A 13,281-nucleotide genomic window follows, 5' to 3' on the forward strand; every position below is an offset into this window, starting at 1 on the left:
TTCTTTGCACCTTTGATGGCTTTGGATTTTTTTTTTTTTTTTTTTTTTTTACCCAACCCTGGTTTGGCTTTTCTTCTCTCGCGTCTGGTTCCAGTAGAGTGAAGCAACGCACAATATAAGGAAAATAAGGGAGCTTGGCACGCCGGCTGCCTGCCTGCCTACCTGCCTGCCTGCCTTTCTGCAGGGTCTGGAGCAGCCTTGGGACTGCAGGCTGCTGCGCGTAGCGTACCAGTTGCCCGTTAGGTGCGCGTTCCTTTTTTTTTTTTTTTTTTTTTTTTTACTTTTCTGGGTGCATGATCCTGGCTGTATTTTGGGGGTTACGGTTGGATTTTCCCTGAAAGTTGCTTCATTTTATTTTATTTTTTAAGTTTTTACTCTCTCCTTCATCTCCCCCAACTCCTGCCCCCCGTCACTTTCTGGAGCACGAATGCAACCCCCCCCCCTTTTTTTTTTTTGCAAAGCAACAAAGAAAAAGTTCGCACGCTTGGCAAAGCGGACTGGACTGGCTGGTGCAGCTGCCCGGTCTCCCCCATTTCCCTCCAACACTTGACTCCACCTAGCCAGCAAGTGTGTGAGCGTGTTGTGTGTGTGTGTGTGTGTGTGTGTGTGTGTGTGTGAGCGCGCGCGCGCGTGTGTGTGAGTGTGTGTCCGCCCTGGTAACTTGCAGAGCGAATACCAACTCGCCCTAAAGTGCCCTTGGCGCAGCCCCTCCCCGCGGGGCAGCGCACTATGCTGCTCGGGTGGGCGTCCCTGCTGCTGTGCGCGCTCCGCCTGCCCCTGGTCCGGGCCAGCGTCGCCGAGGCACCTGCCCAGGATAAAGCTGACCAGCCTCGGGCTCCTGCTGCTGCAGCGGCCGCCCAGCCCCGCCGGCTGCAAGGGGAGGAGGAGGCGCCGGGCCACCCGCACCCCTTGGCGCCGCCCGGCCCGCGGAGCAGCGGGCTGGTGCAGAATGTGGACCAGATCTACTCGGGCGGCGGCAAGGTGGGCTACCTCGTCTATGCAGGCGGCCGGAGATTCCTCCTGGACCTGGAGCGCGATGACTCGGTGGGCTCCGCTGGCCTGGTGCCCGCAGCTGGCGGGTGGAACTCGACCCGGCGCTCCCAGGGCCGCTGCTTCTACCGGGGCACGGTGGACGGCAGCCCGCGCTCCTTGGCCGTCTTTGACCTGTGCCGGGGTCTCGACGGCTTCTTCGCCGTCAAACACGCGCGCTACACCGTGAAGCCGCTGCTGCGCGACCCACGGGCCGAGGCAGAAGCTGGGAGAGTGTATGGGGACGGGTCCGAGCGGATCTTGCACGTCTATACCCGCTCGGGCTTCAGTTTTGAGACCCTGCCGCCGCCGCGTGCCAGCTGCGAGACGCCAGCTTCGTCCCGGACCGGGTTCCACCGAGAGCGCAGCGAGGCTCACAGCAGACCGGATCGACGCTGGGCGCTGGCCCAGCAGTTCCAGGAGCGCTCCGGGACCCAGGGACCACAGACGTGGTGGCGGCGACGGAGACGCTCCATTTCCCGGGCCCGCCAGGTGGAGCTGCTCCTGGTGGCCGACGCGTCCATGGCACAGATGTATGGCCGGGGCCTGCACCATTACCTGCTGACCCTGGCCTCCATCGCCAACCGCTTGTATAGCCACGCCAGCATCGAGAACCACATCCGCCTGGCCGTGGTGAAGGTGGTGGTGCTAGGAGACAAGGACAAGAGCCTGGAGGTCAACAAGAACGCCGCCACCACCCTCAAGAACTTCTGCAAGTGGCAGCACCAACACAACCAACTGGGGGATGACCACGAAGAGCACTACGACGCAGCCATTCTCTTCACTAGGGAGGTAAGTCCAGGCAGGGGTGTTTGTGTGTGTGTGTGTGTGTGTGTGTGTGTGTGTGTGTGTGTGTGTTTGTGTGAGTGTACTGGAGGGGGTAGGAACATCACTAGGGAGGTAAGTCCAGGCAGGGGTGTTTGTGTGTGTGTGTGTGTGTGTGTGTGTGTGTTTGTGTGAGTGTACTGGAGGGGGTAGGAACATCCAACCAGGGTGTCCAAGCAGGTAAGTGACATATGTCTGTCTGTCTATCTATCTATCTATCTATCTATCTATCTATCTATCTATCTATCTATCATCTATCTATCTATCTATCTATCTATCTATCTATCTATCTATCTATCTATCTATCTATCTATCTACCTACCTACTCACGGTCTTCCTTCTTTCCCAGTCCTTCGGGATTTGCTTAACTGTTTCTTGCAAGAAATGCAGCCAAGCCCCCAACTCAGTTAATATAAAATGGGGCTGGGGGCGTGAGGGGTGGTAGGTAAACCCAGTGGTGATTCTTACCTGAAAGATCAGATCTCCTTAGAAACCTATCAGGGGGTGAATCAGACAGGCATCTCTTTCCAGACTGAGATATGGTGTTTTTGGTGTATGCAGATGAGAAGGAAAGATTACAATGTTTGGGGAAATGTACTTGGTACAGAGGAAAAGGGGGAGCGAACGATTATTTTGGGAATCAGGAATCTTAAGTTTCTTACTGCTCCCCTACGTAAGACTGTGTTCTGCTAGAGGAAGGATCTTGATGGTAGAACCACCAAGATTTTAATTGGTTTTTGGGTCACACCCGGTGGCGCGCAGGGGTTATGCCTGGCTCTGTGCTCAGAAATCCCTCTATGCAGGCTAGGGAAACCATATAGGATGCCGGGATTCGAACCACTGTCTGTCCCGGATCAGCTGCATGCAAGGCAAACGCCCTTTCTCTGTAAATTTCTCTGTAAATAGCCTAGATTTCTTCCTTATTTTTTTTTGTTGTTTGTTTTTGTTTTTGTTTTTCTGCAGCCTCAGTAAGAGGGATTACTTTCCAAATGTAAGACTTTTTTTTTTTTTCTTTTCCAACCTGTCCTCCTAAAATAATTCTCTTATTCTCCACTGGGGTGGAATCTCAGTTTCTGGAAGAAAAAAATAAAATAAAAAGAAGGGACAGACGAAAGGATAGAGAAATAGACCTTTGGGGGTATCTTAGAGACTGTTTCACCTAACTCAACTCAGCCTCTCAAGCCCTTTCCTTTTCTCCACTTCAATGACCACTGAAGGGTCATATCCAGCTTGCATATTTGGGTTTGGGATGGCGGTTTCTCCACAAAGATCAATGCAGAAAGATTGGGCAAAGAATCAAGATATGAGAATGAATGTTTTCCCAGAATTTTGCAATTTTTTAGGAAAATGGTTATGGGAAGAGAGAGAAATTGATCTTGATAGGTTGAGAATTTAGAGAGAAACATAATCTGTCTGTGTGCATGCACAGTTATTAGATCACCACCTAAGGGTGACATTTAGAGTCAACACCTGGGGTGGGAGGGTTGACATCTATAGTTCAGCAGGTAGGGTGCTTGTTTGCATGTGGCTGGACCAGTTATGATCCCTGGTACCATATATGACCCCTTCCCCAAGCCCACCTGGAGTGATCCCTGAGCACAGACCTAGGAGGAAGCCATGAGCACCACTGGGCGTGATCCCTACCTCTAAAAAAAAAAAAAGAGAGAAAAGACAGAACCTAGGATGGGATAGGAGTTTATTTGGATCATTCAATTTACTCAGAGGTTTCAAGACATACCTCCAAGTGTCTGAGATACATCCAGAAGAGAGGAATGATTAGACCTTTTGAAATTTCCAGTTATGGTATGAAATGGAGAAAACAGAGTTAGAAGAGGAAGTTAAATGATGTTTTGCAGGAGGTCTCCAAACTCACACAGCTCCACCACTACAGTTCCTACTTTTTCTAAGGCACAGCTGGTATGAAGAACAAGTGTTAATAAATTTGGAGCTGAGGAAGCCTTGTGGTCCATGGGTTGGACATAAATGTAAGCCACATATAAACAAAGACTCCAGAGGGCAGCAATTTAGGAGAAATCCAACAGCAGCACAGGGTTCTGGATGCCATCGAAAATCTTTTTTCTTTTACTCTTTCAGTGATCTTCTGGAAACCATCCTTTCATTTCCCTACACAATATTAGTCTTTGAAATGGAAGAACATTTATTTTGTAGACTTCCCTGTGAGGTGAAATTGTCCTGTAAAAGTATCCATTTCTTATTGGTTTCCAAGTTGGGTTCTTTTTCTTTTTCTTTTTTTTTTTTTTTTTTTTTGGTGAGCAACTTTCCATGTCTGGTTTTCTTGCTTTGCTACATCCTAAAAGGCTGCCAAGAAGAAGGCTTCAGCGTGTTATGGAAGGAAGTGCTCTAAAGACAGAGGAAAAATACTTTTATAGACATACTACTCCAAAAAGTAGAACATTTTCATGTTCTTTCCTAAATACATGCCATATTTCTTTTACAAATAAACAAAAATAAGTAGAAAACCCCATTCCTCCAAACTTGTCCCATCTTAAGAAGGAATAAAAGAAGAAAAAAAACATTCAATAATTGCCCATAATTTGTTTATTGCTTTTCTTGAATTTGGTTTTTAATTGAGTTCTTAACAATTCATATTTTGCAAACTTTGATGCATGTGCATACATACATACATATATATATAGGTAAAAGCAGGAGAGAAAGAAATTAATAGTCTATATTAATTTAAATAAGTATGATAATAACATACATTTTTCACACTAATCTACACATGGAAAATATTCTGCATGGGTTCTCTTCCCTGGCCTTCTTGCCAAGCAGAAGCAAACTTGAGAAAATCCAATTTTATTTAGCTTGTGGTTGGCCCTCTGGTATATCTGTCTTACTTGACAAGAACCAAATCTTTGAAAAACATGTGTTTTATGAATATATGTACCTAATTTAATAGGCACTATTAGTTAAGGGGCTGAGAAAAGTTTTCCAAGAGCTTTATAAAGCATGCCTGCCTTTATGAGGACTTCAAATTGGAAAATTAGCCTGAGCCTAAAACTTCTGGATGTGAGAAACAAGAGGAGATCTCATTTCAGCCAATTCTTCTATCTCACAGAAATCAGATATTTAAGGAAGACCTAAAGAGAAACCATTATGGCTCTGCTTTTTATTCAATGAAAGAAAAAAAAAAAACCAGAGTTGGCACTAAGATTCTACTTTTACACCCCTGTTTTGAATGTAAGAAGTAGCTTAGTAGTCAGATGCCAAGTCTTTAAATCTGTGTTTTGATGGGCTCTGAGCACTGTGCAAAATGCCCTATGTCCAGATGTCTTCTGCTAAATTGCATTTTTTTTTTAAGCATGAAGCAAATTGTGAAGAGATATTTTCCACTCCTGTTTACTACCCTAGGCCACCTTGGACATTGTGCCTGGGAGTCAGCAGAAGAACACTAGTAACTCATTTATTAAACTAACACACTTCACTATCAGGACTGTGCTCCAGGACTTGGAACAGTTCTAATTAGGGAAACTTAACACCAGTCAGTTCTCTGGCATCAGAGTCTAGTTCATTCTGCAATGGTGCTAAAGCTGTAATTCACACTGTTTCTGCCATTGAACAGTAGATATTCAATCTTCCCAAGATTTAATTTTGCTTTCCAGAGTCTTTTCCTTATTCCTGGCTTCCAGTTTTATTTAAAAATAAGGATGTTTTAGGATTGAGGATTAAATCCAATGTGGAGACCATTTTTTAGAACCTGAAACTATCTTCTTGAGAATAAGAATTGGAAAATGTTGGGCATCCCTAACTCCTACACAAGCATTGGACTGAAACTATATATTATCTAAGAGACTAGGCTAGGAAAGCAAGTTCATGAATTTTCATTAGTACTAATGTACCACTTAATAAGAATGACTCCTCTGAGATTCTGATAGTATGGATGAAAGAGAAAGTCAAGTATTATGGAAGAAGGATGAGAATTTTTTCCTTCATTGCTTGCTCCTAGATTGAATAAATCCATCACATATTTGAGTTAAAATCCTACTTTAGGCAATGATATACTCATGTCAAAAATTTTAGCCATATGATAATCCTACTGATATGATGCTAACTCAGTAATTGTAAGCCTGGGAACTAGACAACTCCTAGTGACATTTTATAAATACTTTTTAAAGATTCTAAAAATGTCCATTCTGTTTTTCAATATGCCCTACAGACCTATATCACTGCTGTATTTTGCCCTTAGCTATGGGAATTAACTCTGTGTGACAAACCCATTTAAGTTTATGAAGGTGGATTGATGGATTATACCTGATCCCTGTTTATTTGGTCTTAACAATAACAGAGAAGATGATAATTATATGAAACTGTCTACTGTTAGGACTCATAAATATTGTAATTTAACTTTAAAAAGGACTTGGAAATTAGAGGAGATGGGAAAATTAATGTTGTCAACTAACTTTTATTTCTATATTTATTGAAATAATTTTGATTTACAATAAGTTATAAACTTTGCTTATATATTTTCTCAGTTTCCTCAGATATACGCGATTTATACATACTATGTCCATTATCAAATACTTCACCATCTATAATCCATCACTCAACCCACTATCTAGCTATAGATCTTTATACACTCTTAATTACAGTTGTAAAATTGAACCTATTCTGGATGATAGATAAATTTGATTCTCATTCAACCAGCTTGTATTCAGCATATCTTATATACTTATACATAGCCATAAATTGTCTTATTATTAATATTTTACTGGTTTGAAACTATTGTCCTTCTTATAATTTAATAGATAAGGACTACTGCACAGAGAATAAAAAGTAGTAGCTTATAAATGACAAAGAAAAAAGATATTTCTGCTCATTCTGTTGAAAATAAAAATACAGTAGTTAATTTATTCATCATTCCTAAATTTCTTTTTTTGTTTGTTTGTTTTTTTTTTTAGGCCATACTTGTTTGATGCTCAGGGGTTACTCCTGGCTAAGAACTCAGAAATTGCCCCTAGCAGTTTGGGGGACGCCGGGGGATCTAAAACACAGTCCTTCCTTGGCTAGCGCTTGCAAGGCAGATACCTTACCTCTAACGCCACCTCACCGGCCCCATCATTTCTAAATTTCTAAAGGAGGAAAGGTGATTCAGTGATTCAAAACAGTCTAGAATCAATTCCAGAATCAGACAAGGAAATTGATCATTGTTATCCAGCTAAAAGCATGACTTATTACAGAAACAGTTATTTGATGGCATGGAAGACCCTAAGAATGTTGATTAAGCAATCCAAGTACAATTTGGGAGAAAGTACAGGATTAGACAGGCCTATAAAGAACATATAGACAATATAAGTATACCAAGATGAAAGAAATTATAGGTACCCCAAATTAATCATCTCCAATGACCCAGAAGCGGTATAGTGACACTGTAAAATGAGGGTATTTACATGTGATATTACAGGTGCTGGAAGCAGAAGCATGATACATTAATCTATAGAAAACAGTAGTAACTAGTAAGGAAGAAATTGTATACCAGGTGTGTTAGTCGTTGGCACTTCCATAGTAAGAGAGATTAGACTTGGGTAGCTTACACACAAGAATCTTCTTTCTCACAGTTATGAAGGCTGGGAAGTCCAAGATCAAGGTCAGAATATTTGATTTCCAGTAAGAGCTCTCTTCTTAACTTCTGAACATTGCCTTCTTTCTTCCTGTGTATTCATCTGTATTTCTTGCATGGGTTGGACTCACGGGAGAGGAAAGTGCAAGAGAGAGCTCTGGTTTCTTTCTTCAAAAGACACTAATCATATTAAATAAAAACTCCACCATTATAATCATATTTCAAATGAATTCAAATGAGTTCCAGTTTCAAACACAGTCACATTGGAGATAGAAGTTCAACATACAGATTGGCGAGGTGGGGATGAGGCAGGACACAGGTTCATTTTTAGTCCCATGCTGACAAGGTTAAATTCTAAATTAAATTTAGTGTAAATTAAATGGGAAGAAAACATCAATGATCTGTGGCATGTTCTGGAATAAGCAGTTTAGCCTCAGTAGTTGGAGTGAATCTCAGAGGTGCTTCTGCAGGCTTTTCAGTAATCTTCAAGGAGACTGAAGAAGGCCAGACTAAATCAGTGGCATTAGTAAATATAAAGCAAGTTTTGAGTCGAGAAATGTTCAAATGAGGCAGAAATGAGTAAATCATTGAGCAGAAGGAATTGTTATGTTATAAAACTATCATTTTAATGAAATAATATATAGAAAATTATGGACAAGAGAGATAAAAAGTAGAAGTAAAGACTGATAGCAGGAGCCAGAGAGATAATACAGCAGGTAGGGTTCTTGCTTGCCTGGCAAGTGGCAGACCAAGGTTAAATTTCCAGTATCTCCTGAGTATCCCCACAAATAATTCCTGAGAGCTGAACTAGGAATGACTCCTAAATATTGATGGATGCCCCCGCCAAAAGAAATGACTGATAGCAAGTCTGACTTGCATTGTATAAGTTTGGAATGCCAGGTTTGCCTTTTGCTTGGGATAAATATCCCATAGAGCTGAACTCCAAGAAAGTAATTGATTACAGCATTTATATAGGAAAGGGATTATTACAAAGCCTCTGGAGATAACACTTCCTGTTGCTTATTTCCTGGAATATTTCTACCAGAAGATTTTGTGTATATCATATGTCTCTATATCACTGAGTTTTACCAGATATGCCATAAAGCCTAGATATATTAATGAAACTTTTTTTTGTTTGACTAACTAGTCAGTATCAATGTAAAATAGGAAGAGCAGTGTCATGTGAGAATAGCTAGCATACTGTGGTAAACAAAATTTAGTAATAAAAGTATTTACATAAAGGTTTGAGCTCTGTTGTCCCACTAGTCTTAGGTTTTTGACATAGACAGACCACTACAGTTTAAGTTTTCCATATATACAGAAATTAATAACATGTGTATATTCAGGTATGAATACATACATGTATATATATGTGTATATATATATATATATATTCAAGTCCACAAGGTGACCTGCTCAAAACTCCTTTTATTCAAAACGAAGGGGCTGTATTTGAGAATTGTATATACAATTCTACTATGACTCTTAATACTCAAGTAAGAATTAAAAAGCAACCAAACTTCCATTCACCATGTCTAGTCAGCTTTCATTACACTCTACAAAATAACTCTTTGTATGTCTGCTCCAATCATTCTCCAACTTGCTCCATCTACTCTTCTCTTCAATTTATTTCACATTTTTCTAGGAACAATTTCTGTCTTGGGTCTCTGGGCTCAGACTATTTATCTACCCTTCCAGTCTTGCCCTCTGGCTTGACAAATCCTTGACTCCAACCACACAAACTTCCTGTCATTCACAAAACAGACCCTGTTTTTTTCCATTCCTGGTTTTTGCTCTAAAATTTTCTTCTTAGGACATCTTTTAGCTAATATTGTCAGGATTCCATTAATTCCTCAAGATCCAGTCACCTCCTCTCAGATATCTCTATGAAATACCTCAAGGAGAGCTCAATTCTTCTGTAATTTCCCAGAAATATGTTTCTAATAATGTGTCACAATCTGCTTTTTTATTGACATTCATTTTGTTCTCTAGATCAGAATGTTTCTTAAGGGGTTTTATTTATCTACATATACAACAAGAAACTTGAAAAATGTGTGTGACATTGGGTCGTTGTAATGATTTTTCTAGCAGGGCATAATTCATGTAGTCTTTAATGTGGTTCAAAATAAAGCTATTTTGGGGGGTCTTGGGGGGTCACACCAGCAGTGCTCAGGGGTTACTCTTGGCTCTACGCTCAGAAATCGCTCCTGGCAGGCTCAGGGAACCTTATGGGATGCTGGGATTCGAACCACTGTCCTTCTGCATGCAAGGCAAATGCCTTACCTTTATTCTATCTCTCTGGTCCCCATAAAGCTATTATTATTGAAAATTGCTACATAGATGACCAGTGAGATAAATAACTCTTTACATAAAGGATACAGAGAACACATGTCTTATACATGTTGTTATCTTTTTACTACTGTTATCTTTTTATCTTTATGACTAGAATGGATATCATGCCAAGTTAACTCTTCTATCTCAAATTCTTCTTTGTAAGAATTGAGTTGTCAGACAGACACACAAGGTTAGTGAAGTTTTCTTCTATGCCCTCCCTTGAGTGTCATACTTGCCCTTACCAAGTGATAATGTTTCTAGAAGGCAAGAGTTGCTGATTCTCCTCACGAGGTCTTTTTTCATGATAGCTGTGGTTGCTGCAGTCAGGATACTCTTTGCTCTCATCAGCATTTGTGTTTCCTTCAGCTCATTCCCTCAGCACATTTATGCTACTGAGAGACACACTCCTGTGTTTCCTTGAATTCCTTCTCTCACACATGAGCACTTTTCCTCCTTGTCAAGGATAAAAAGTCTTCATTGACTTTGTACATTCATGTCTCCATATTTTGTTTTTTATGCCCAATGTGTCTGAGATTTTTCAACTCATAATAACTCATAATAACTTTTGGGCATTGACGTCTTGATTTAGTATATTTGATTACTCTGCCAACTACTTCCTCTGACTGAGTTACTAATAGACCATCTAAATTCCATGATGAATCATAGTTTGTGGCATATTAATAATGCTCAAAATGACCATGCCATGTGACCATGCCATGTGAAAGATCTTTAGACCAATGGCTATCCTATTCTGTCATGTCTGTATTGGTCTTGATGACCATTCTATTCTGTCTCTAATTTTGAGTTTATGTAATGATTAGTCATGACTTTGACCAATAGTACACCCCAAATTCACCAGTTACATTTTGGAAAACTCTTAAACCCCTTTCATTTTGTTAAAACTTTCATTACCTAGCTCATAATGGTTATGACATTGATCATCATGAAATGAAGCATCTATAATGTAACAAGAATGCAGTATATCTTTATTTTATTTTATTTATTTATATTTGGTTTTTGGGTTACACCCAGCAGCGCTCAGGGGTTACTTCTGGCTACACACTCAGAAATCACTCCTGACAGGCTAAGGGGACCATATGGGATGCCGGGATTCAAACCAATGACCTAGTGCATGAAAGGCAAATGCCTTACCTCCATGCTATCTCTCTGGCCCAAGAATGCAGTATATCTTTAGATCAACAGTAACAAAGTTGAAAATTCTTGTCATAACTTTAAGTTCATTTGACTCTCATTGGGGCATGATATGTGATCCAAATTTATTCTTTATCTCCTTCATCTCAGATTCTAAAAATAGAAATAATATAGGATAGATGATAAATGGCCAGATAAATGCCATTTTCTCTAGTGTTTTCTTATATATTCACAGTATATGTTTTAAAAAAGGAACTTATAAGGATGAAATAAGGTTTGAACTGAGAAATGTTATTGTAAATAACCCTTCAAAAATGATATGAAAGTAATGACTATATTTGTGTGTGTCTGTGTGTTTTGGGACACACCTGGCTGTGCTCTGGAGTTACTATCTGGCTATCTGCTCAGAAATAGCTCCTGGCAGGCACGGGGGACCATATGGGATGCCAGGATTCGAACCAACCACCTTAGGTTCTGGGTCGGCTGCTTGCAAGGCAAACGCCACTGTGCTATTTCTCCGGCCCCAGTAATGACTATATTCTTAATTAATTGATTAATAAGTTGAATTAATAAGTAAAATGCTCTAGAAGTAATATTTGATCACAAAGAAATTAGGTCTTCACTGCAAATCTATAGGATAAAATGACACTGGGCTGCTAATTACTGGGAAAAATGAAAAGATGGCCACTTTAATTAAAGTTGCATAGATAGAGTATCAAGGAGTCGTCAAGAGTTTTAATCAATGTCGTTAAGAAAAAATACAAGTGCTCTGTTCATAGTTTTGTTTCATGCATAAATTTCCTGGCAAAGGACCAGATGCACTTAATGAAATTCAAGATGACAAGGAGGATTGATGACCACTTTTGAGCACTTGATTACCAGTAAGCAGAGAAATACTAAAAATCCAGTTTCTGAATAGAAGGGCATTTTCACTTGCTGTAACTCAATATATAACTTTATTAGCACAGAAATGGTGTTCTTTATAAAAAATAATACTTTTATTTTATTACTTTAATATACTGAATACTAAATTTTTGAAGATAAACACCAACCTTGATTTTGAAAAGTTTGGGAATTTTTTCTTGAGGTAATAATGTTTGCTGGCACCTTGTCCTCACCTATTTCTGAAGTCAGAAATCATCTGAATTGTACAACAATTCATTGGAACTCTGACTTGGATCTTAAAGCTCCAAGAATAATTGTGTGTGTGGGGGAGCTAAATAAAAAATGAATTGCAGGGGCTGGAGCAATAGAACAGAGGATAGAGTGTTTGCCTTGCATGTGGTAGAGCGGGATTAGATTCCCTGGCATCCCATATAATCCCCTGAACCTGCCAGGAGTGATTTCTGAGGGCAAAGCCAGGAGCAACCTGTCAATGCTGCTGGGTGAGACCTCAAAACTAAAACAAATAAATAAATAGATAAATAATTTTTAAAACAAAAAATAAATTGCATCATCTCAAAAATTATTATGCAAAAGTAATTCTAATATCAAATTTAAAAAGTACTCATTGTTCTCAACTGCTGTAAGTTGAGATTTCACAGGCTAACACAGGATGATGCACAGCAAACTTTCGGAGCCTGATGTTTGTTTGGGGCATTAATTAACCAGGGATATTTGGTTGAGGTTTTCACTGTCTGATGCTTTAACATGATGGTCACAACTTTATTCCTTGCAGCTACAATAGCTCACATACATATATAAAGCCCAATAAGGACCTGTAACAGTACTGAAAAGATAGTAGGATATATCCTTAAAGTAGTATCTCTTATATTTTATTAGCAAAATGAAGAATTACATGAATAAAAAAAATGTTTGCATTGAATATCTGGCATTTATTATACAATAATAACACCTAGCCTGGACATCTGAAGTCTACTGGGGTCCTACAAACATATAATATATTATTAAAGGCATATTGAATCACCATGATGTTAACTGCAATCACCTCAGTGACACAAATGTTTGTTGTGTTCCTACCAACTCAGATATGGTAACTAAAAAAAAAAAAAAACAAAATAGCAGCCATAAATGAAAAATGTAGAGTACTATTTAAATTTATAAATTGTAATCTTCATAATTATATATTTTATATATGAACTGTAAGTACTTATGGCTTACTGGAATACTATCTTTTTGGAAGGGCCATTCATGACTTATCTGTTGTTAATTTTCACTGAAAACAATAATCAAGCACAAAAAATTCTAATATTAAATTTCTCAATAGCAGTCAAGGAAAAGTTTCTTATTATAAGTCTGTTTAAAAATTTGATATGCTTCTCTTTGTGCTTATATTTTAGAAAGTCTTGCTGATGTCTCTTTCATCCCAAATGACCATATCAATTAACCATCTAATTGACCAA

At 39.6% G+C, this 13,281-nt stretch overlaps 1 protein-coding gene across 1 annotated transcript in view; it reads left to right on the plus strand.

The window, feature by feature from the left end:
* Positions 1-658: 658 nt before the first annotated feature.
* ADAMTS5 (ADAM metallopeptidase with thrombospondin type 1 motif 5) overlaps positions 659-13,281 on the plus strand; it is a 50,458-nt gene continuing 37,835 nt past the window's right edge. The window contains exon 1 of the mRNA XM_049785760.1: positions 659-1,821. Coding sequence (XP_049641717.1) covers positions 730-1,821 — 1,092 coding nt within the window. The 5' untranslated portion in view covers positions 659-729. The remainder of the gene's footprint in view (positions 1,822-13,281) is intronic.

Source organism: Suncus etruscus, chromosome 13 (assembly GCF_024139225.1).
Source record: "Suncus etruscus isolate mSunEtr1 chromosome 13, mSunEtr1.pri.cur, whole genome shotgun sequence".
NCBI classification, from domain to species: Eukaryota; Metazoa; Chordata; class Mammalia; order Eulipotyphla; family Soricidae; genus Suncus; species Suncus etruscus.